The 23,018-nt window shown below is 36.3% G+C and overlaps 1 protein-coding gene across 1 annotated transcript; it reads left to right on the forward strand.

Annotated features, from left to right (window-relative positions):
• The first annotated feature begins 548 nt into the window (after nt 1-548).
• rtel1 (regulator of telomere elongation helicase 1) lies at nt 549-21,288 on the forward strand. The gene is made up of 33 exons (XM_065241653.2): nt 549-881; nt 1,199-1,397; nt 1,501-1,594; nt 2,872-2,953; nt 4,302-4,362; nt 4,451-4,526; nt 4,647-4,731; nt 4,869-4,934; nt 5,033-5,186; nt 7,174-7,212; nt 7,620-7,698; nt 7,829-7,926; nt 8,020-8,075; nt 8,174-8,245; nt 9,043-9,124; nt 11,671-11,803; nt 11,899-12,012; nt 12,246-12,286; nt 12,398-12,483; nt 14,679-14,756; nt 14,838-14,915; nt 15,001-15,147; nt 15,468-15,583; nt 15,669-15,792; nt 15,905-16,082; nt 17,055-17,206; nt 17,806-17,901; nt 18,673-18,868; nt 20,017-20,154; nt 20,249-20,365; nt 20,570-20,791; nt 20,890-21,015; nt 21,099-21,288. The coding sequence occupies exons 1-33, from the start codon at nt 780-782 to the stop codon at nt 21,152-21,154; spliced, it is 3,543 nt and encodes a 1,180-aa protein (XP_065097725.1). The 5' UTR covers nt 549-779; the 3' UTR covers nt 21,155-21,288.
• The last annotated feature ends 1,730 nt before the right edge of the window (nt 21,289-23,018 follow it).

Below are 23,018 nucleotides of genomic sequence, written 5' to 3' on the forward strand. Positions count from 1 at the left end.
AATATAATGCATGTTTGTTGAGCATCAATTGAAACTATTTCTGTTTCATAGTTAGATGAATGTATGTTTTTGGAGTTTGGAGAGCAGCGAGAGAAACCCATCTGTCTATTAATGTAGATTTTTTTTAATGTTTTTGTAATTTTTCACAGTGCTTGAGGAACTGTAACAATGAAACCCTTATTACCATCTTTGATGGTGGAAATGTAATTTCACATGCACTTAGATTATATGCTTTAGTCCAGTAAACGGAAATGCATAAAAATGATATTAAACGTTATATTAGGCATTTGTCTTTGTCTAATTTTTTCTTGTTTCGTTTCTAAAACTTTGCTAAATTAACTATAGGTTATGATTACCTTTTTGCAACTTGTAAACATTAAGACATTAAAAGTGTTAAAATATAAACAATGCTTATAATACATGATTTGTGTTTTTTAAGTAAATATGAATACATACAATATAAGTTTTATGTACCAAAGTTATGCAATACTTTATTCCAATGCTTGCATTTCTCAAAAGTGGCCTATAGGGGGCAACATCACACTGTGAACATCTCGAGAGACTCACAATCAGCTACAACAGAAGGACAGTAAAACTTCTGGCGCGCCAGCGCGGTTGTCAGATTGTATGAATATAGTTTTGGTACATGTTATATCGTTTTATGGATCAGAATCGATCGCTATGAACTGTTTGTTTGTGAAATATCGCTGAAGGACCGTGAGAATAGCTGTACTGAACAGATTGACGTGCTATTGCAGTGCTGTAGTTTTTGGTGGAAAATGCCTCTTCTTAAAATCAAAGATGTCAATGTGAACTTTCCTTTCACTCCGTATCCATGCCAGGTGGACTACATGAGTAAAGTCATCGAATGCCTGCAAAAAGTGAGAACAAAACTTTAATGTGTACAAGACTGCACCTTGATGTCTTTCATTTGATATGCCAGCTAACGTTACCTCAAAAGTTTATAAAGGTTCATGTTATTGTAGTGAGTTATAACAAATGTTTACTTTTTTTATTTTAGTCACGTTTTGCATTAAAGATTTACTCGTTCCTGTGTAACTTATCCTTATGTATGTATGTATGTGACATATAATATGGAGAGTCATGTCATGAATTAAAATAAATGATTCTTGTAAGATCACAATGTACTGTTCATTTAGATAAAATACCTATGATTTGTTGTTTTGTTTTGTTTTAGAAAGTGAATGGAGTTCTTGAAAGTCCTACGGGAACAGGTAAAACACTCTGTCTACTCTGTGCGACCCTCGGATGGAAAGACAACTTCAAAGACACCATCTCTGCCCGCAAGATTGCAGAGAGAATGGGAGGAGCTGAGATGTTCCCAGACAGACAAATGTCATCATGGGGAACATCAAGCACAGACGGAGACACACCAAGTATTGTCCATACACTTTGTTATTATTTATTTGTGATTATTGACATTATAGATAACAACTGAAGCTTGGAGGTTGAAAACTTAAGGTGTTTCCTTTGGTTTAGCTTATTACACGGATATCCCCAAGATCATATATGCATCCAGGACTCATTCCCAGCTAACACAGGTTATAGCTGAACTGAAGAACACATCGTACAGGTCAGATCTCTTGAGTCAACATAAGATACATCCTAAAAGAAACTTCAGTTACAGGAATACTCCACTTTCTTAAAGGGATACTTCACCGATTTAGCATTCAGCTTTGTATCTGTAGAAACCCGGCAGTATTACTGAATGACCATGTTTCCCTCCATCATTTCCCCCTGAGAGGAGAGATATCTGCATTTTGGTTCTGCAAAAAAGTCCTCCGATGATGCAAAAATCGTCATATTACATCATCGGAGGACTTTTTTGCAGAACCAAAATGCAGATATCTCTCCTCTCAGGGGGAAATGAGGGAGGGAAACATGGTCATTCAGTAATACTGCCGGGTTTCTACAGATACAAAGCTGAATGCTAAATCGGTGAAGTATCCCTTTAAAACAATCCCGATAATTGACTCATCCCCATCACATGTTGATGTTCTTTTGTTCAGTCAATAAGAAAATAAGTTTTTGAGGAAAACATTCCAGGATTTTTCTCAATTGAATAGAATTTATTAGACATAAACAGTTCACAGTTTCATTGCAGCTTCAAAGGGCTCTGAACGATCCCAAACAAGCCATAAGGGTCTTCTAGGAAAATGAGTCATTTTTGGCAAGAAAAATAAAAATCTGCACTTTTAAACCACAAATTCTTGTCTTGCACTAGCCGTGTAATGCGCCAGCGCAACCTTACACAATGGGTGAGCACGTCGAAAGGTCACACATGACGTATGAGAAACTTAAACTACCGCCCCAGTGTTTAAAGGTGTGGAGAAACTTCCGACGTTGTTGTATGTGGAATGATATTAATTAATTTCTTTGTGTCAGTTTATTGTTTAAATGGTCTGCAAATGCATGTTTCACACCTTTTGACGTGTTTGCGCATTATGTAAGGCCGCGCGTCACACAGCTGGTGCAAGACAAGAAGTTGTGTTTTAAAAGGGAATATTTTGTTGTTGTTTTTTGCCGAAAATGACTATTATTTCGCTAGATAAGACCCTTATGCCTCATTTGCGATCATTTAGAGCCATCTGCGTTAAAACTCCAATTTTGAACTGCACTGAAACTGGAAACTGTTGTCCAATAAAGTCTATTAAATTGAGAAAAATCTGTTTTCCTCAAAAAACCTCATTTCTTCTCGGCTAAACAAAGAAAGACAACATTTTGGATGACATGGGGCTAAAGTTGGGGAGTAAATTATCTGGATTTTGTAAAGAAAGAGTATATTCCTTTAACATTTTTTCTGTTATGCAGATTTCATTAAACAACAGACTGTATTAATCTTTATTACAGGCCGAAGATTTGTGTTTTAGGATCTAGAGAACAACTTTGCATAAACCCGGAGGTTATGAAACATGAGAGCAACCACATTAAGGTATAAATACCAAATGTACCTATGGCTATACATATTACACTGCAAAAAATGACTTTCTTACTTTGTATTTTTGTCTTGTTTTCAGTAGAAATTTCTAAGAATTCTTAAATCAAGATGCTTTTTCTTGATGACCAAAATGACCTAAGTAAAAAAAGTCTAGTTTTAAGACAAATAATATACAATTTAAGTGAAATTATCCTTAAAACAAGCAAAATTATCTGCCAATGGGGTGAGAAAAAAAATTGTGAAATAAGATTTATTTTTTCTTAAACACTTAATTCAAGAACAATTTTCTCACCCCATTGGCAGATAATTTTGCTTGTTTTAAGCACAAATTAACTTAAATTGTATATTTTTTTGTCTAAAAACTAGTATTATTTTCTTAGGTCATTTTGCTCATCAAGAAAATACATCTTAATTTAAGAATTTTTAGATATTTCTACTGAAAACAAGACAAAAATTCTAAGTAAGAAAGTCATTTTTTTGCAGTGTATAAAAACATCCCAACTCAGAATCCTTTTATATCTGTTTATTAACAATGTTTATCTAGAAAATTGAATATATAAGAAATTATTTAGGTATTGAGAAAGAAAATGAAGAGCTCAGAAGCAAAAGCTGCTAAATGCCACCCTTCATCAAAAATGATATATTAAAATTTACTAAATGCTCTTGGCACATATTATACATTCATCAAATACTTTTGCCTCAAATCTTCTTAATCCCGAACTCAGGCCATTCAGAAATACTGGTTTGTTGGCAGAATCCATTAAACACCATTACAATTTTTCAGCAAAGTCCTCAAAGTGCACCAAAGAAGAATTGAATGAGGTTTTATTCGGTAAAAGGTGGTATGTGTAAATATTAGCGGCATCTAGTGGCGCGATTGCAAATTGCCACCAACAACTCACCCCTCAATTTCAAAACGCATATGGTAGCCATCACAGGACAAGCACTTTGTTGTCGTCTGAGACAATGTAGGGAAGAAACTGTGCTGTATGAATATATATGGATATTGACCGGATTTTTGAGGCTTTTACCTTTATTCAGAAAGGATGGTGAAAAGTGACTGGTGACTTTTGCGTGTACTTAGAGGGTTTTGCAACAAAAGACAGTTAAATTAGTTAAATACCAATGAAATGACTAAAGTGACATTTGTGAAAATAAGGCATTTCATTTACCAATAATAATCTTTTATTTGCTATTAAATTGAAATTACTAAACCTAAACATACATATAATAAAAAACATTATCAGAGGGTTTTGCATCTGAGCTTTTTAAATTATAAAATATGACTGCAGATCTGCATCTCAACATGCATTTACTAAAAAATACCTTGTTTCGTCTAAAGGTCCACATGTGCAGAGCTAAAGTGTCAACTCGCACCTGTCACTTTTACAACAATGTTGATGGTATGAAATAAACGTACAGAATTTTTTAATTAAATGGTAGTAATTCTCAATGTGTAAAGTATGAATGTTGACTTGTTTTAAACTTTAGAGAAAAGCACTGACAAGGATATCATGAATTCTATTCTGGATGTGGAGGATCTAGTAAAAACAGGCAAAAAACAAAGGTTAGGTTTCATTTATTTGTGTTTTTTTTAAATCAGTGTTTGTCTGACAGACATGTTTTCATTGAGCATCTTCTCTCTGAGTGTTTGTATAGTGTGACATTGATTCATGTTTGTTTGTAGAGTTTGTCCATACTACCTCTCCCGATCAATCAAACAACATGCCGATATCATCTTCATGCCCTACAACTACCTGCTTGACCCAAAGGTGAGACGTGCATACAAATGTTTAATACATCTGAAATTATGTCTTTCTTTAAAATAATAGTTTTCTTCTGTGTATTGCTTTGATATAAACTGTGCGCTAAAATGTGATGCTTGGCTGTGATTTCGTTTGATTTACAGAGTCGAAGAGCACACAACATTGAACTGAAAGGAGCTGTGGTTATTTTTGATGAGGCTCATAATGTCGTAAGTGTCTTAAAGTTATGTAGTTTTATGGCCATTTTCTGTCTCCAAAATGATGGGGTTGTCTGGGAGTTTTGTCTATCATTTGTCTGCACTTTCAGGAGAAAATGTGTGAAGAGTCCACATCATTTGACCTCACCCCATATGATATGATATCTGCCATTGACGCTGTGGACCGGCTCCTGCGAGAAGAGGCATCAGAAATCAGCAAAGCAGATTTAGTTGAGGATTTCAATGTGGAGTCACATAACTCTGGTAATGCCGAGTGCAAACTGCATGATTTTCAAACTAGTCGGGTCACCTGTGGTTTCACACTGCGTGATTATCTGGGGTAGCATTCAGTCGCTGCTGTTTCAGACTGCATGATGGATTGGCGACAGGGGTTTTCATACTGCATGACTTTAATGTAAGAGGAATCGCCGATAACTTTGTCCCGGTCCACAAACTACGTCTCACAACCAAACGCACCCGAGAAGTGACGCGAAGGAAACAACGCGAGGTCACGCGTGCGAGACCAGAGTTCTCAAGTGACAATGGGATTATTATTAAAAATGGTCACCTGCAAGAGTTTACCATACAAATTGCATGTGCGCTCATTTGCAGCAGAAAGAAGAAGAAATGAAGATTATGAAGAGGAAATGTTTTGAGAGACTCCTCCCCGAACTTCCAGCTGCCCTGTATCTCATTGGCTGTAGGTCATCGCCGATGTTATTGTCAGTCAAAACACATTTCACACGGCATGATTTTGAATCGCCGACCGGTCCAGATATTTAGCATGTCAAATATCTCACGGGTGTCGGCGACTCGTCGGCGATCCTCTCAGAACGCGTCTTTTATAATTCACACTGTTTGATTTAGGGATGGGCACGAGTACTCGATTGCTCGAGTACTCGAACGTGGCATCGATGATCGATCACGAAAACGATGATCATGTGGGTTTATTTATTTATTTATTGTGGATATGGCGGCATTGGATGTCTGGTTAGCATTACAAGCGCATGTGGTAGTAAAGACTGGGTCTGGAGATGCGTGTTTGACGTCGTGTCAAGCTACGCAGACCGACGTATGACATCAGTAACATTACCATGCGTGATTCAAAAACAAACAGATAATTCCACGCAACCGCACAACAGAAACCCGCCGATCCGCGCAATGCGCGGCAGCCCGCCAGCCCGCCGATCCCGTGAAGCCAGCCACAACTCACATCACTGAGGCACTATGGTTTAAAAGGATGTCGTGATTTTCGGAAATACAGTCAGTCAGGTGCAAAATGTACAGCGCCGTCAAAAGTTCAATGGATTATCATCTCATATTTAAACATCAAATGTCAAGAGATACCAGAGAGCCATACGAGCATTACCATTACATCTTGACTGAGGTAAGAGGACGACACGACACAGCTAAACGCGCATGATAGCAAAACACTTAAAGCTGCTTAATGTTATGAAGCTTGAACTTTGACTGGACGTGTTTAAAAGTGCGCTGTTTTTGATGCACATCCACAAAGGGAGTTAAACTTTCTTTTTTTTTAGATAACTTAGTTGAAACCTTAGTTGAAGTCTTACATTTTATGCAGATAGATGCACGTTGTATATTTATGTTGTATAAAGGCTTAATATTATGCAGAGTGCGTCAAATAGAAAGGGCTTCGGTTTGTGTTTATTAACCCTTTAGTTTCACTTCATCACGCAGCTTTTCCTGTTAGAGGTTTCTGTTAAAAACATTTAATTCATTAATAATCTAGTATGTTTTCATTGTTCTGTCGTAGTTTCTTCAAAATTAAGTTTTATTTGAGTTTTTTAATCAAAATATTTTCATTTTCACCATGACGTGTACGCCCCGCCCCTTTGATTGCCCCGCCCCCAGTTAATCGAGTACTCGTTCTTCAGACCTATGGATTAATCGAAATGAAAAAATGACATAAATGCACATCCCTAGTTTGATTGTCACTCGCGTGCACAAGCATCAATTTGTCTGTGATTTCGGGCATTTGTCGGCGATTTCTCAAAACCTGTCGGCGAGTCAAAATCAGGGCTAAAATCGTGCAGTCTGAACTCGGCATAAGCTTGCCATAAATTTGGTCATTTTATATTTATGTTCATTATTCACAGCGATACCAGTGTCAAAATTTAGGTTTGGTTCTTTTTTCTATTTAGTACATTATCTATATTGTAATGCATTGTCTATAGTGTAATGCTCAAAAATAATAAATTGCCTCCTAATTTCTTTTTTTTTTTTTAAGGATTAAAACTGGACATTAATTCGATTGCAAAAGTAAAACGTAAGTTGTACTTTTTTTTAAAGCTAACAGCAGTGAATCTTAAAAATGGTCTCAAAATATAGACCATTTGACCATTTTAAAAGATGGAAACAACATGGTCCAGAAACACTTCCTGTTTCAGTTTGTGACTGTTTTATTAACATATATCATCATCTTTAAGATGATTGTTTAACTTTTCAATTCTATATGATCAGTTGGTTGTATTTTATCCCAACATTTATCTAGTGTTAAATGACTGAAACAGGAGGTACTTCTGGACCAGTGTTGTTTACATCTCGTGAAATGGTCTATAGCAAATCTTTAGAAATTTCAGCATATACTTCATAATTGTAAATTTAAAGTGTTGCTAATGACAACTTTGGTATAGACTTAAAATAATTGTAAAATATACCTTAATAATGTTATAGAAGTTTTGATGGATCTGGAATCATCCATTAATGGTTTTGAGATGCCAGCAAATAATCAAGGAGTAACCAAACCTGGCAGGTGAGTAGTTTATCACTGAATCTGTATTCTGATTCATTACTTAACCTATGTCATCCTGTGTTTTAACTGAACGTGCGTCAGTCGTCTTGATATACTTGAAATGCTTATTATGTCTCTTTCTCTTTAAAAGCTTTATTTATGAGCTGTTTCAAATGGCTCATGTGAACTATAAGACTAAGACCGCTGTAGTGGAGGCCATGGAGCAGATTACAGGATATTTAGCAGGAAGTGAGTATTTTAAGAATCTTAAAACAAATTTCTTTAAGAAATTTTGTTGCTGCTTAGTGGAAAAAATTGACCCATGTGTGTTGATGTTCGCAGAGCCTGGTGTCTTCCTGAATACCAGCGGACTCCAGAAGATTACAGATATAATCCAGGTCAGCAGTACAGAGCCCAATTTAAGAGATCAGTTGCTCATTTTTCCCTGTCTTATTGGATTTTCATTGTGCTCTTCTGTTTATCCTGATGGGGTCAGTTGGTGTTTGCAGCAGACCCTGCAGAGGGCAGCGAAAAACCACAGACAGAAAAAAACATGAAGGAGTTTAAGGTTTGCTCTACATCTTTTCCACGAGTTAACAGAAGATATACTGCTTGCATGTTTGCAGTTGTACAGGTGCCAGTAATATGAGAAGCTAGCTAGTTATTTATAAATATAAACATTTAAAGCATGTGCAGATTTGTGTAAGATGTTGATTTCTTTAAAATTGAACATATTATGCTTTTATCACATTTTCAATATCATTTAAAGGGATAGTTCACTACAGAATAAAATTTTGTCATTAATTACTGACCCTCATGTCGTTCCACACCCATAAGACCTTTGTTCAGAACCCAAATTAAGATATTTTTGATCAAATCTGAGAGCTTTCTGACCCCCTAATTGATAGCAAGGTAGTAAAGACATTGTTAAAATAGCCTGCTGTGGTTCAGTCATCACATTCTGCTCAAACCCCCCCCCCTTCCCGCAAAGGTGATTTGGCCCAATCTGCCTGTTTGTCTACATTTTTATTATCTTACTCTGAATTGAACTGATAAGGCAAAACTGATGCACTTGTGACCCGGTGAATGTCACATTTATTGGACGGAGTAGGACATTGCTGAAACGACAGTGACAACAGACCTGGTCACCTTGACCAATCAGATTATTGTTTCAAAAGAGGGTGGGTTCTTTATTAGAGTGTTTGAGACAAACTGGGAAGAAAGGTGCTGCACATTATGTAAAACATGTGGAAAATTATGTATTTTATCCTAATACACAACAAAATCAAGATATTTGTAAAAGGGACAAATGGGATCCTTCTCTTCAATCTTCTTTCAATTTCTGTGGCCTGAATCTCATTGCAGGTCCACATTCATCCAGACACCAGCAGCTTCAAGAAGAAACAAAATACTGATGTATGGGCTTCATCTTCCTCCAGGAAACAAGGTAGAGAGATTGATTAAACGACATGTTATGTGTAGCACGTTTTTTTATCTCTTTACTGAAGCACAGGGTTACCAAGCATGAAAACCTCTAATTTGAAAAGTAATATAAATTTTGAAATTAGCACGGACAGTCCAATCACAAAAATCTATATTTCTAAATATTTTAATATTAAATATTTTTTAAACAATCATATTGTTTAATTTAACTGGTATGTGGGATGCATCCCAAAAAGTAATCATTTATATCTGCATGCTGTTAGAGCATCAATTTTTTGTATCTCTGCAAACAATGAATATGTTCATGATTTAAGAGTAGTTTTTAATGAATGCCTGCCACTCTTAAATCCTCAAGTTCATATGAAGAGCTCAGATGTAAAGGCCGCTAAATGCCACGTCTGTCAAAAATGAGATAACGATATAAACTGAATGCTCTTAAAGCAACACCAAAGAGGTTTTTTTTTACCTTAAAATAACGTTTCCAAAAAAGTTTCAGTGGTTCATCCACTCAAAACAGGGTGAACGGCACTTTTACATTCGCTTTACAGCCCTCTATCGGCCAAAACCGCACTAAAGAAGTTTCCAACCGTCGGGTAGTGGTCCTGTAGTTCGAGTGAAAACTACAAAAACTTGCTTTACGGCAGACCTACAATCCAATCAGAGCCAGCTATGCTGCAGTATTTACGACAGTGGTAATGAACAATTACGCTTCTAACCTGTAGGGGGAGCAAAGAGCAATAACTCTTTAGTGTTGCTTTAACACGTATTATATGTTCATCAAATACTTTCTTTCATTTCAAATCCACTTAATCCCAGCCGCAAAATTCGTTAAACACCACAATGATTTTTTAGCAAAGTCCTCAAAGTGCACAAAATGAATAAGATCACATTCAAACTTGGGTTCCTTGTGTGTACTTGGACCTGAATATTTTTAGTTGCATCTTTAGTGATTTGCAAGTTGCAACTGTTTACTATGTTTCGTCCAAAAAACTGGATGCACTTAGAGGGTTTTGCAGCGAAAGACAATAATTTTTTTTTTTAAATTACTGACTAATAACCTTTACATTGCCAAGTTAAAAGTGGAATACATAGAATTCGGCACTAGATGGCCCCAAAGCAATAATAATAACAAATGATGTAGATTAATGTCGCTCTGAAGCAGCGTAGAATTATGGGATTTGTAGTCTTTAACTCAACCGCTGATGGCCATCAATCGGACGCGAACGAGAAATCACGTTGACGGATAGGGTAAACAAGTGTTATAAATGTTGCGTTTGATGACATAATGAAATAAAATTATGTAAGGTTTCATGTAATGTTTAAAACGAAATTGTTAGTTATAGATGTTACAGTATTAGTCCAATTTGATGGTGTGTTAACATAGCACAGAATTAAGTGTTCAAACTTACAATCTACAATGATTTTTCACATAATGTATCGACAGTATAAATTAGGGTATAAATTAGGGATGCACCGATACCGGAATTTAAATCATGTTTTTTATTAAGTATTAAGTACTCTGTATCGGTATCGGCAAGTACTGAAATGCAAGTACTCGTACTCGTATTCCAAAAAAGTGGTATCGGTGCATCCCTAGTATAAATCTTAAACTCTACTCTATTAGTAAGTGTCTGAAAATGACTATTTGCATTATGTTATATTGCAGTACAATATTTCTTGATGTGCATTATATCGTCAGTGGGAAGACGCACTGATTACAGTCTATACACTAATGTTGTGATCAATATAAAAGCATACGATTTTTGAAGGGTTACAAATCAAAACAACTCACCAACTCTTCTTGGGTTGTTTGGTTGGCCCGTACGCTTACGGGAGCTGTCTTTGCTGACACAACCAGCGGCAGACAATAAAGAGTAATCTTATTCCATAAACAAGCGCGTAGCCCGACAGGGGCTAACACATTCTTCCGCATTTCTCCACACTGTTGTCATGTGGTTTTTACGTCAGTACAGGCGGTAACAAAGGGTCACGTGGATATTCATGTCATTGACAGGCGACTGCACTGCCCCGTGTCACTGTTTAAAATGGCAATTTTCTCACGATTTACAAGTGGTTGAAAACATTATATATATTGAAATAAATCAGTTGGACAAAATATATAACACTGGCTTTTTACTGCAAATATCTTACAAATTGCACCTTTATATCTTGAACCTAAACATAAGAGCCTGATAAAAAAAATGCTAATTTAAAAGAAAACATGTTAGGCGCACTTAGAGGATTTTGCATCTGAACTCCTCATTTGTTGTTTAAATACAATATATTGTGAATAATTATCATGAGACCAGATACTGACAAAATTGAATTCACCCATAACTTTTAAATGTTTGCTGTAATGGAAGGCTAACGCAATAGAAAAAGTCATTTATTATTTCTTCCCAATGTTGCAATAATGCTATTGTACAAACGCAATAACTCGCTCGAGGTTGTGCTGCATTGTTCTGGCATGGTTGTGCTTGGTGTCTCTCACATGTTTGACTTGCATGCCAAAGCTATAAAAGATTAAACCGATGTATTTATATTTTATAGGGAATGTTCTGAGTTACTGGTGTTTCTCTCCGGGCTTCAGCATGCAGGATTTACTCAGACAGGAAGTACGCTGCATCATTCTGACCAGTGGAACACTCTCGCCGCTTTCATCATTCACCTGTGAAATGCAAATGTTTGTATTGCTCTCCTCGCTGGGGTTTGTCATGTAAAGAGAAAGGTTGGATGCTAAGTCTCTGCTCACTTTTCTTCTGGTTTTGTGTTCCTCAGACCCTTTCCCGTATCCCTGGAGAATCCTCACGTCATCCAGCGCGATCAGATCTTTGTCAGCATCATTGATAAAGGCCCAGACGGAGTGAAGTTGAGCACAGCCTTTGAGAGAAGGTAAGGGTTAATCAAACACGCTTTAGCCCCTCTGATATTTACCAGGTTTCATTGGTGATAGACAAGCCTCTCTTAAAAGAACAGTGCACCCAAAAATATTTTTGTTATGAACAGACCAAAAGTGATCTGTTAAGTTCTGATAATTAAATATATAAAAAAATATTAAATATAATACTAGATAGATAAATAGTCTAGTTCAGATGTGTTATATCAACATGACTTTGTTTTTAAAGGTTTGTTCCTGAAAACATGTCGTCTATGGGAAACACTCTTGGTGAGATGTACTGCATGTTATGCACAAATACAGTACAGTAGTTTTTTTTTATTTCTACTCAATGATATGAGCGGGTTCTTAGTTTAATGGTTGTTCATTTATTGGTTTCAGTCAATCTGACTCGGGTGGTTCCTCACGGACTGCTGGTGTTCTTCCCATCATATCCGGTCATGGACAAAACTATAGAGTTCTGGAGGGTGAGTGTGTTTTTCTTAAAGGGTACATCCACTATGAAGCTTGTATGCTTTAATACTTTATATTTGCATTCTACTACTAAAATCCATTGATAGAAACACATTAAATATTTTTATTACTTCACACACAGTACATTCTGGGTCGATGATGTGTATTGGTTGTCGCTAAATATTACTTCACTTCACTACTATCTACTATAGTTTTTCATGCAAGACTGTTTTACTCCCACCTTCTTACCTCTCAGATCGCCTTTATTTTGATCATCTTTCATCTGTATTGTTTATAATTCTAATATTCCCTCTGGTTCATATTGAAAGGGCTGAACAGAAGATGTTAAAGCTCCCATAATACACACTGTTTAGGCATATCTGATGTCAGTCTTGAGTAGATAAAGAGTTGTATTACATCCTTCATATCTCCAAAGAGTCTTTAGTTTTATCAGATTTATAAAAGACAGATCATTTAGCCCTAGCTGATAATGCACAGAAACATTTGTGAGGAGGAGTCACGAGCTGCGGGAGGAGCGAGTCACAAGCTAAGCAACACTGTATACAACACTGCATAACCTGATGATGATTCACTACATGTTGGGCCATTTAGATTAACTTAAAGGGATAGTTAATAAATATATTAAAATAAATACCTTCCAGTAGCGCCGCCATCTTAGTCGCGTCCGCATTCAGGATGAGAGCTTACGGAGGCTACTCTGCTGCTGCTCTGTGCCCCCGCCCTCCTATTTTTTGTCATACGTCACTAAGAAAAGTGCGTACACTACGCTAATACTCTCTCCTGAATACAGAGGAGTCTAAGATGGCGGCGCTACCGGAAGGTATTTATTTTCGTTAATAAAGTTTTAAATATGGATATTTCTACAACAACACCGCGCGGATTACCCTCAGAAGATTTTTGTTTATCATCCTGATGCCATTTGGATTTAATTTGTGAAGGATGGACGCACTTTTTTTGGACTTGAAGGTCGTGGACTATGGGTGGACCCCGTAACATTACATTTAATCAACTGAAAGATCTAAAACATTTTCTAAAATATCCGAAAATGTGTTTGTCTGAAAAACAATGGACATATGCAACTCGGACAGCTTGAGGGTGAGTAAATCATGGGTTTAATATCATTTTTGGCCGAACTATCCCTTTAAATGCACTTACGCACCGATTTCCAACATTACACAGAAGTCTTACTTACTGCATGCAACTCATGACCCGGTTCGGACTTTTCTACGGAATTCAGCGTTAAACAAACACACACGCAAAACTCAGCTGCTACCACGGATAAACAAACTATATCCATTGTTTCCATAATGCTGGCTTTCTTCTCCTTACATCCAAAAAAACACTTCTTCTTTCATGCCATTGTTGAGTCTTGGTATAAAAAAAAGCTGTTGCGTGAAGTGATGTACCCGTGTTCGAAAAAAAACTTTCCGAAACTTGTACGAACCCTCTTTTTTAAGAGAAAACATTTGCGTAAAAAACTTATTCCTGATGAATTTTTATGTTAATCTGCAATATCACGATTATCCACTAGAACCCAATTTGTGAAAATTACCAAATTAATGAAAAAACTGAAGCCAAAATATTATTTACTAATTTTAAACTCTGTGTATGTTTTGATAATCGTTCTGAAGCCGATCACGAAATTACTTCACAAAAATGCAATTATTTATTTAAGCTTTTTGCTAAAAAAAGTAATTTTTAAAGAAAATACCCATAATTAGGAGTTTATAAGCAGAGAACAAAAAATAGGTAATATTGATAGGATGTTTTTTTTTTTTGAAAGCAGAAGGTCTGTTCTTTCATTTGATATATTTGTATGTTTATATTAATACATTTTTTGTGTGAAACTTTTGTGAAAATAACAAAAAATGTTGGCGGGCAACTTTTCAAAAATGGTTAGCAGGGAATGAGTTAATGGCATGCAGGTGTCAAGAATGCATCTCGCCACCTACTGTCTGAGTGCATTTATAACTCTCTACTTCAGTTATACATAATTTTACAATCTACTATTTGAAGTTTACCATGTTTACCTTACCTTACCTTACTTTTCCTTTTGATTTCATTATGGAAATCCTGGTTGTCCATGTTATCCAAGCATGATCTAAGAATGAAACTGTATATTGCGTGCGTACATTTACTTTGGTTTTTAAGTACTTATTCACTCTCCTCTTCATTCTTTCCTCTTTAGGCTAATGGACATGCAGATCGCATTGAGAATATAAAGCCCATGTTTATAGAACCGAGGGGTAAAGGCACTTTCACCGAGGTAACCGCTGCATAACTTGAAAACTAAGGATGAGATGGTACAGATGTTATAAAATAATAACTCGATCACACATCTCTGTAGATTATTGATGGTTACTATGACAAAGTGAATGACCCGAAATCTAATGGAGGAAGCTTCTTCGCTGTGTGTAGAGGAAAGGTTAGACTATTAATCTTTCACCATAAAAAACCATACAGTTATTAGTCTAAAAAAACATCAGTATTAACATTTTTTGTTCCATCAGGCAAGCGAAGGGCTGGATTTTGCTGACACGTACGGTCGAGGGGTCGTGATCACCGGACTTCCTTTCCCTCCCAGAATGGATCCCAAAGTGGTGCTTAAAATGCAGTATCTGGACGAAATGTGCAGAAATAAAGTTGCCGGAGTGAAGGTACTTGATCTTCAAGTTCCTTGCCAATGGTTTTTAGTGCAATGCAGATATTTGAATCATATAGTGCATAACATCATCCTACCCCCAAACCTAACCCTAATCCCAACATTTCACAGGATTCAGGCCGAAGCTGTATCCTACCTAGCCAGAACTGCTGTTTTTCATCCTAATCCTATCCCCAAACCTAACCATAAACCCAACACCTTGTGAGATTTGACTGTAGCTGTATCCCCTCTAGCCCGAAACCCTGGTGTTGGACTTTTGCATTTTGCTGAATTTGCATGATGAAACAAGTAGTTATAGTGTGTTTTGTTGTTCAGTATCTGTCTGGGCAGGAGTGGTACAGACAGCAGGCATCTCGAGCTGTCAATCAAGCCATTGGCAGAGTAATCCGCCACAGAGAAGACTATGGTGCCATCTTTCTCTGTGACTACAGGTTATAGCTTTGACTTGAACATATTCTGCTTTTGGCTAAGGGTTAATGCTGTTGAATATTAATGGTTCTGTGTTTTGCAATCCAGGTTTAAGGGCAGCGAAGCACGCAATCAGCTTCCTTCATGGGTGAGGCCGTACGTAAGGATTTACGATAGCTTCGGTACCATGGTCCGCGACGCGGCTCATTTCTTTCGGACCGCACAGAAAACCGTAAGTCTGTTTGTTGTTTCTGGTTTTCGTGCTTTCCTGTACGATTTCTACGTTTGCGGCTTAAACATTATTGGGGCTGACCTGTGCTTTAATTGGTTGATTTATGTATCAGAGACCAGCGCCTGTGAAAAAAGAAAAAACTGATGGATGCCAGAGTCAGGGTTCGACAGACGTGAGCTCATCGGCTGCAGGTTTAAGTCGTCCTACTATGAATGGCTGGCTTAGTGATCCCTCACAAAAAGCCAAAGCACTAGACTCGCACGTCCCCAGTCTAAAGAGGAGAAGATTTGGTGAGCTCACCTTTATTTTTAATTTTCAAGCTTTTTTTGCAAGTGTTTCATTAGGGTAAATGTATTGGTTACTGTAACATATTTAACAATGCAATTAAAGTGCACCTATTTCATTGCTTAAAAACAATGTTTTTTTGTGTGTATTTGGTATAATACAATGTGTTTGCGTGGTTTATGGTTAAAAAAACACATTATTTACCACATACCGTATATTTTTGTAGCTCCAGATATACTGCTTTCCTCAAACGCTTTGATTTGATACAAAGCTCATCGATCTGAAAAGCTCTGTGTCCCTGATTGGCCAGCTAATCTGTCTGTTGTGATTGGCCTGAATACCTCTGACGTCAGTCAGAAATGTGACACTCTGTACCATGTTTGAAAGATTCGCTCACAATGCAATGCTAACAGGAGTTCACTTACAGGCTGTGAGTCAAAGCGGGAGGAATTATGATAATGTCGGTCTTGTCTATATCACCAATCATCACTACATCCCCTGTTTATTGTGTAAGAAAATAAATTTACATTAGAAACAAAATCTTGCGTCACCGTTTACTTTGGGGTTTGTACCTTTTGCATGTCGTTAACATGTACTAATACAAACTTACCAAAGGAAATGTAAAATCGTAAATCGGACCATGTTGCTCTTTAAAGGGCTTGGATAAGTGACCTTTATGGATTTTCAGCTTGGATCTGGTCCATTCTCTTAAGTAATTAAGCAGTTATTTAGCATTTAATCTCATTCGAGACGGTGATTTATATAAAAAGCCCAGACAGATCAATTAAGCATTAACATAGATAATCTTTAAAGGCAATCGTGTCTTGTAACAAAATGTGAAATTTAATTTTGAAAAACTTTTTGTCTTGTGTACTGGCCACAGCACTCCAATTTGGGTATTTTCATAAATGCATCGATTTTTACTATTTGTAGTAAGATGCAAGTCTGCTAAAATTCCCATAATTTTTCCGAGTCAGAAGAGCATTCTGGACGTGATGGAGCAGCCAAACTTTGCATTCAGTATGAGATGGAGATGACAAGTAAGAGGAAACCAGTCAGCCTGCTGGACGCCCTGGATGACACCGGCAACAACGAAGAGACAGAAGATGGCATGGTTGGGGAAGAAAGGGTAAGAGAAGAGTTTGTCCTTTTAAAGAATAAAAGTCCAGAAAATCTGAATGTCTTTTTTTTCATTTAATGAAATTGTACAATGAAACACATGATGATTTATTCTGTTCCAACAATGACAAAAAGCACCACAAACAGCCTGTATCATTTTTTTTTTGTCATTATTGGAGCATGTCAGCTTAAATCACAATTTACTTTCATTTTATGGAAAACAGAAGCTCAGACATTCTGACTAAGATCTATCATGTTTTACAGTAATATAAAAATAATTCAGGGTTTGGGTAAAGGATTATTTATTTTTTTGGGTGAACTGTTTTACCTTAACAACTGCTGTGTTTAGTTCAAGGTTAAGAAGTCAATTGTATAGGCACAAAACTCCACTTTTCTCAAAAACAATTGAAGTGAATTACCCAGAATATAAATATAATTAGTATTAAAGAATAGCCTGACATCCTTTGATCTTTTTTTCATCTGCTCCTCTGATCTTTATATTTTCATCTGATTAGCTCATTGCCACACATTTTCTCATATTCAGAGTTGTTACTATTATGAACATATCTCACTAATTGTATTTTCTCCAACTGGTCTTTGACCCTGCAGGCGAGTTGGTTATCTACGCTCTCTCTTCAGCATGACAAACGTCTAGATGATGAATCGAGGGGTGGGAAACGGAAAATTAAAGTAGTTCAAGAAGGGGTGAGAGATACTTCTTTTTGTATGCTGTTCAGTGGCATATGGTAAAGTTAACTGTAGGGCTGGGTATTGTGACCGTATATATATTTATTATTTTTTATATGGTTTTGATTCAGTCCAATGATGATTAGTTATCAGTATTTCATTACAAAGTGTGTTTTGCAGACTTGGAATTTATTTGGTGTGCTATCACTTTAATACCTACATATGCACAGATTTAATATTCTGTTACATGCATTTTCCTTAATTGTTCATATTCACACAAAAGATTACATTTGCAAGGATAATCGCCACATTTTGAAATCATGTTGTGTAAAAAGGTCCTTTCAAACACAAGAAAACGCACCAGTATTTGCATACTGTCTGAAGCCTTGACTCAAGGCCCTTGAGATGTGGCTTTCCGTGTGTTCGCTTTGGATGCACATATTCTGGTTTAAATCTGTTTTGTGTCTTCTTCTGTTAAATATTTCACTTGGCAAGGCATAAAACACGTGCAAATGATGACGCATAAACATGTGATGATGTAGCATTGGCTTGTGCCATCGGGCACTCCTTACAACCCCTGCCTAAACAATGAACATTAAGAAACAATTCATGGATTTTCTGAATCTATATTGTTTTAATAAATAAAAAATTTATTATAATTGTAGAAACATAATTTTTTTTACCCAGCCCTGGTAAACCGTTAAAACATCTCAGATACAACAACTTGGGTATCAAAATGTATTATTTGGTATCATATTAAATGTATTGTTTGTGTTGACTGTACTTCAGAGAACAGTGGTTCCCTGTACAGCAAAGACTGGCAAGGACTTCATGTTGGAGCTGAGAAAATGCCTGAGTCATGAGAACTTCAAGATTATCATGGAGGCGCTACAGACGTACAAAGCAACAGATGACCTAACTGTCCTTTTGACTAATGTGGCTGAACCCCTTATACAAGACCCCAACACACACAGTCTGTTTAGAGGTATGAAACCTTAACATATCTTCAGATAATTTACGTAACATATTTTGCTGTTCGGTCTTCATCTGTATCACCTAGTGGTTTTCAAACTGGGGGCCGAAAATGTGGCAAGTGGGCCCCAGTTTTAAGACATTTTATAAAATACATGAATATATAATAAATTCTATGAAATTAAACCTCAGAAAAAAAGGCTACTTACCAGTAGCATTACATCATATAATATAATATAATATAATATGTTTTGTTTAATTCACATTTTAAAGGTAACATATCATGAGCATCTGACTTTTTCCATGTTTAAATTCTATAATTGGGTCCCCAGTATCAACCTAGAAAAAAAAAACAGTAACTTAGTTTTGGTAAACCATTCTCTGCAAGCATGTAAAAAAATAAGTCATTGAAATTTGGCTCCCCTTGTGATGTCAGAAGGGGATAATACCGCCCCTTAATCTGCACTATTCAACCACGGCACTGCCATTTAGTGCAGAAATCCGCTCATTTGCATTTTAAAGGGCACACCCAAAAAAACGGCACATCTTTGCACACACCTACAAAGTGGCAATTTTAACAGGCTATAATAAATTACCTATATGGTATTTAAAGGTAAAATTCACATACGTACTCTGGGGACACTAAAGATTTATTTGACACCTTGAACAAGTATCGTGAAATGTCCCTTTTAAGTTTGGGATTGTTTTATGTCACAATTTTCTTTGGAGGAGGGGCACGAAGGGATGCACCATACAAAAGGGGGTCCGCAGGCTGAAAAGTTTTAGAATCACTGGTGTGACCAACTTGCCCATTTATATTTCCTAAACAATCCGTTTCCACACTATCAGTAAGTCATTCATACACTTTTAAAAAGCTTTTTACCATTTGAATGACCTTTGCTGACTACTCAATTCAGTTTCAGAGGTCAGAAGAACACCATAATAAAAGATTTTAATGCTTAAATAACTTGAAAATAATTTAAGATTGTCTAAGGCCACAGTACAGTCATTGCCTTAAATGTCATGTCCCTTACCTACAGTATGAATTGCTAAAATCATGACTGGAATCAACACTAGGAGATATGAGAGGGCATCACCTTTAATTCGGTAAATCAATTCTATTTTTGCTCTGATTTTAACTAACCAGTAATATTTTTTAAGGTCTGTACCAGTTCATACGACCACACCATAAGAAAGAGTTTGATGAGCGTTGCCGCGAGTTAACCGGTGAAGGCTGTGGCTATAAACCAGAGCACTCGCTCTCTAGAGAGGAGAGAGAGGCTCTTAGAAACAACACGGGTAACACAGCTCACTAGTAAATAATGTGCAAGTTATTTGAAACATAACCGGCTATGTCAAGAGAATCGTGGGTAACTAAGTTGTCTGTGTTTAGGTAAAGTTGAAACAACAAATGCAACCTGCAAGCAGCTGGATTCAAGTCAACAGCTAAACCAAGGTGGTTCTCACCTGGGAACCGTTGAACTGAATGGAGGGGCGAGTAAAACTGGAGGTATATTGAGAAGTAGTTTCCAAAATTCTTTAGTATTATGCATATATATGACATATTTTTGGATTATTGTCTTGACATATACAGCTGTATCTCCCATTTTCTTACAAAATGTCCAGTCTTGTTTATCATCATTCTGTGTTATTCATTCAGATGAAGACATTTTGATTGTTAACTGTTGGTTTTTCTTGTGAAATTCTCTTATAGTGAATGTAGGAAATGAAGACCAGAAGACACAGACATCTATAAAAGATGGCCAGTCCTGCTCGTCCCTGCTGTCAGACATAAGACAGACCATTGGTGTAGAGAAAACCCGTCATATGTTTTTAGCCTTGGACGCGTACAAAAAGACAAGCAATTATGAACAGATGGTGTCAACCGTTGTGAGTTTATTGACTGAGAGAGATCAGGATATCAAACTACTAACAAGTTAGTCTATTTCTGTTTGATTCATATATGATTTATTTTTTATTGAAATGTATGTCTGTGGAATAAGAGCCTGAACCTTTGATTTGGGTTTGGTTTAGAGTTGACTGTCATCATTCGACCACAGCACAGGACGCAGTTTGATGAGTTGTTGAAATCTTTGACCGGAAACGACTCTAACACAAACCAGGATTCGGATATGGGACTATCGAGTCAACCGATTCAAGGTAGTTATATCTATTTAAATACCTTTATTTTTTCTTTGGAATAGTATTGAAGTTGTTTTTATTATTGTTTGATTATTTTGCAGCTTCTCAGTTATCTGCGGGAAAGACTCAAAAAAAGATATCATCCTTCTTCTCCTGAATGCTTCTTGCATTTATTTTGACCTTTTCTGTGTGAAAAGTCTCAAGGATATTGAATCAATATCTTCACCTTTTTTATCTAGACCATGCATTAAATATATTTATGCAGGGAATATAACATAAAATGTTGCTATACTGGCATAATTATGCTTGTTAAAATATTTGTATTTTTCAATAAATAAACTTTTTTATTTAATTAAATGGATTTTAATAAATTTTTGTGTCGCTTGTATTTTGCAAGCTTTTCATATTTAGTCAAAAGAAATGGTTTTGAGGCTGATTTCTGTGAACACGCATATTTCTTATGCCCTGTAACAACAAACAGCATTTATAATATTCTCACATGTAGACCTAGTTTAAACTTGCAGACATTTGTAGAAAACACCATTTTAAAAGAAAAGTTTATTGAAATGAAAAAAGTGACACATTTTTAACAATCAATACACAAGTTTACAGACTTATACAAAATTGAACTAGGCAGATCTTAGCCATAGTAACCCTACTAAAAAGACCAGCTAAAATCAGCCTAAGATGGAGTTTTAGATGGGTTTTGGCCACTTTTAGCTGCACCAGCTGATCCACCAGCTTGACCAGGCTGAAAGACCAGCCAACAAGCTTAGCCAAGCTTCCACCCAGGTCAGTCAAGCTGGTTTTCCACCCCACCAGCTAAAAAGTGGCCAAAACCCCTCTAAAACAAGAGATTTTAAAGGGATACTTCACCGATTTAGCATTCAGCTTTGTATCTGTAGAAACCCGGCAGTATTACTGAATGACCATGTTTCCCTCCCTCATTTCCCCCTGAGAGGAGAGATATCTGCATTTTGGTTCTGCAAAAAAGTCCTCCGATGATGTAATATGACGATTTTTGCATCATCGGAGGACTTTTTTGCAGAACCAAAATGCAGATATCTCTCCTCTCAGGGGGAAATGAGGGAGGGAAACATGGTCATTCAGTAATACTGCCGGGTTTCTACAGATACAAAGCTGAATGCTAAATCGGTGAAGTATCCCTTTAACCAGTTAGAACCAGGCTGTGAGACCACCTAAAACCAGCCAACCATCTAAGGCTAGTTTAAGCTAAATATTAGTCAAATAATTGTTGGTTCTTTTCTGAAAAAAAAAAAATCTTGAGCTACAAAAATGTACGGTATGTGGAAATGTGTTTTCTTAACCATAAACCACATGAACACATTGTATTATACCAAATACACAAAATAATATTGTTTTGTTTAAATTAAATGGGTGCTCTTTAAAGAAATCGTACTGGATTTTTATTTTTATTGATTAACGACATCAAATACAAATAAACGCATTATGCTCAATGCCTCGTGAGCAAGAGGTATTACCAGAGAAGAAAGAAAGCGAGAGGAAAAAATTTGTTCTGAACCCAAGAACCCTTCTTTTAGCATCAATTAACTTTGGCCAAATTTGACGCGTTGGTTCTCCTAAAATATTGCATGTTTTCAGAGCTTCTTACTTTTCCCAAAGGGGTAGCCTACTGTAATTTGAAATAATTAATTAATTTTGATTTACAAAAGTGCCCATTTTTTTTGTAAATAACTTAAATATATTGTTCATTACTTTCCGATTGATAGCTCAAAAAAACAACAACAACAAAAACAAATCAAATACATCAATTTCTACCACACGACCCAATTTTCTACTAATATAATTTCCACATCTTTCCAATTAAAAGTAAACAGATGCAAAAAAAAAGAACATTCACAAACATATGAAATCTTTCCAAAAACATGTTTATTTTATTACTGACACAATTTTTTTTTTTCACTGTTTTTTTTTTATTGCATACGAACATATATATATATATATATTTATATATATATATATATATATATATATATATA

Source organism: Paramisgurnus dabryanus, chromosome 14, assembly GCF_030506205.2.
Source record: "Paramisgurnus dabryanus chromosome 14, PD_genome_1.1, whole genome shotgun sequence".
NCBI classification, from domain to species: Eukaryota; Metazoa; Chordata; class Actinopteri; order Cypriniformes; family Cobitidae; genus Paramisgurnus; species Paramisgurnus dabryanus.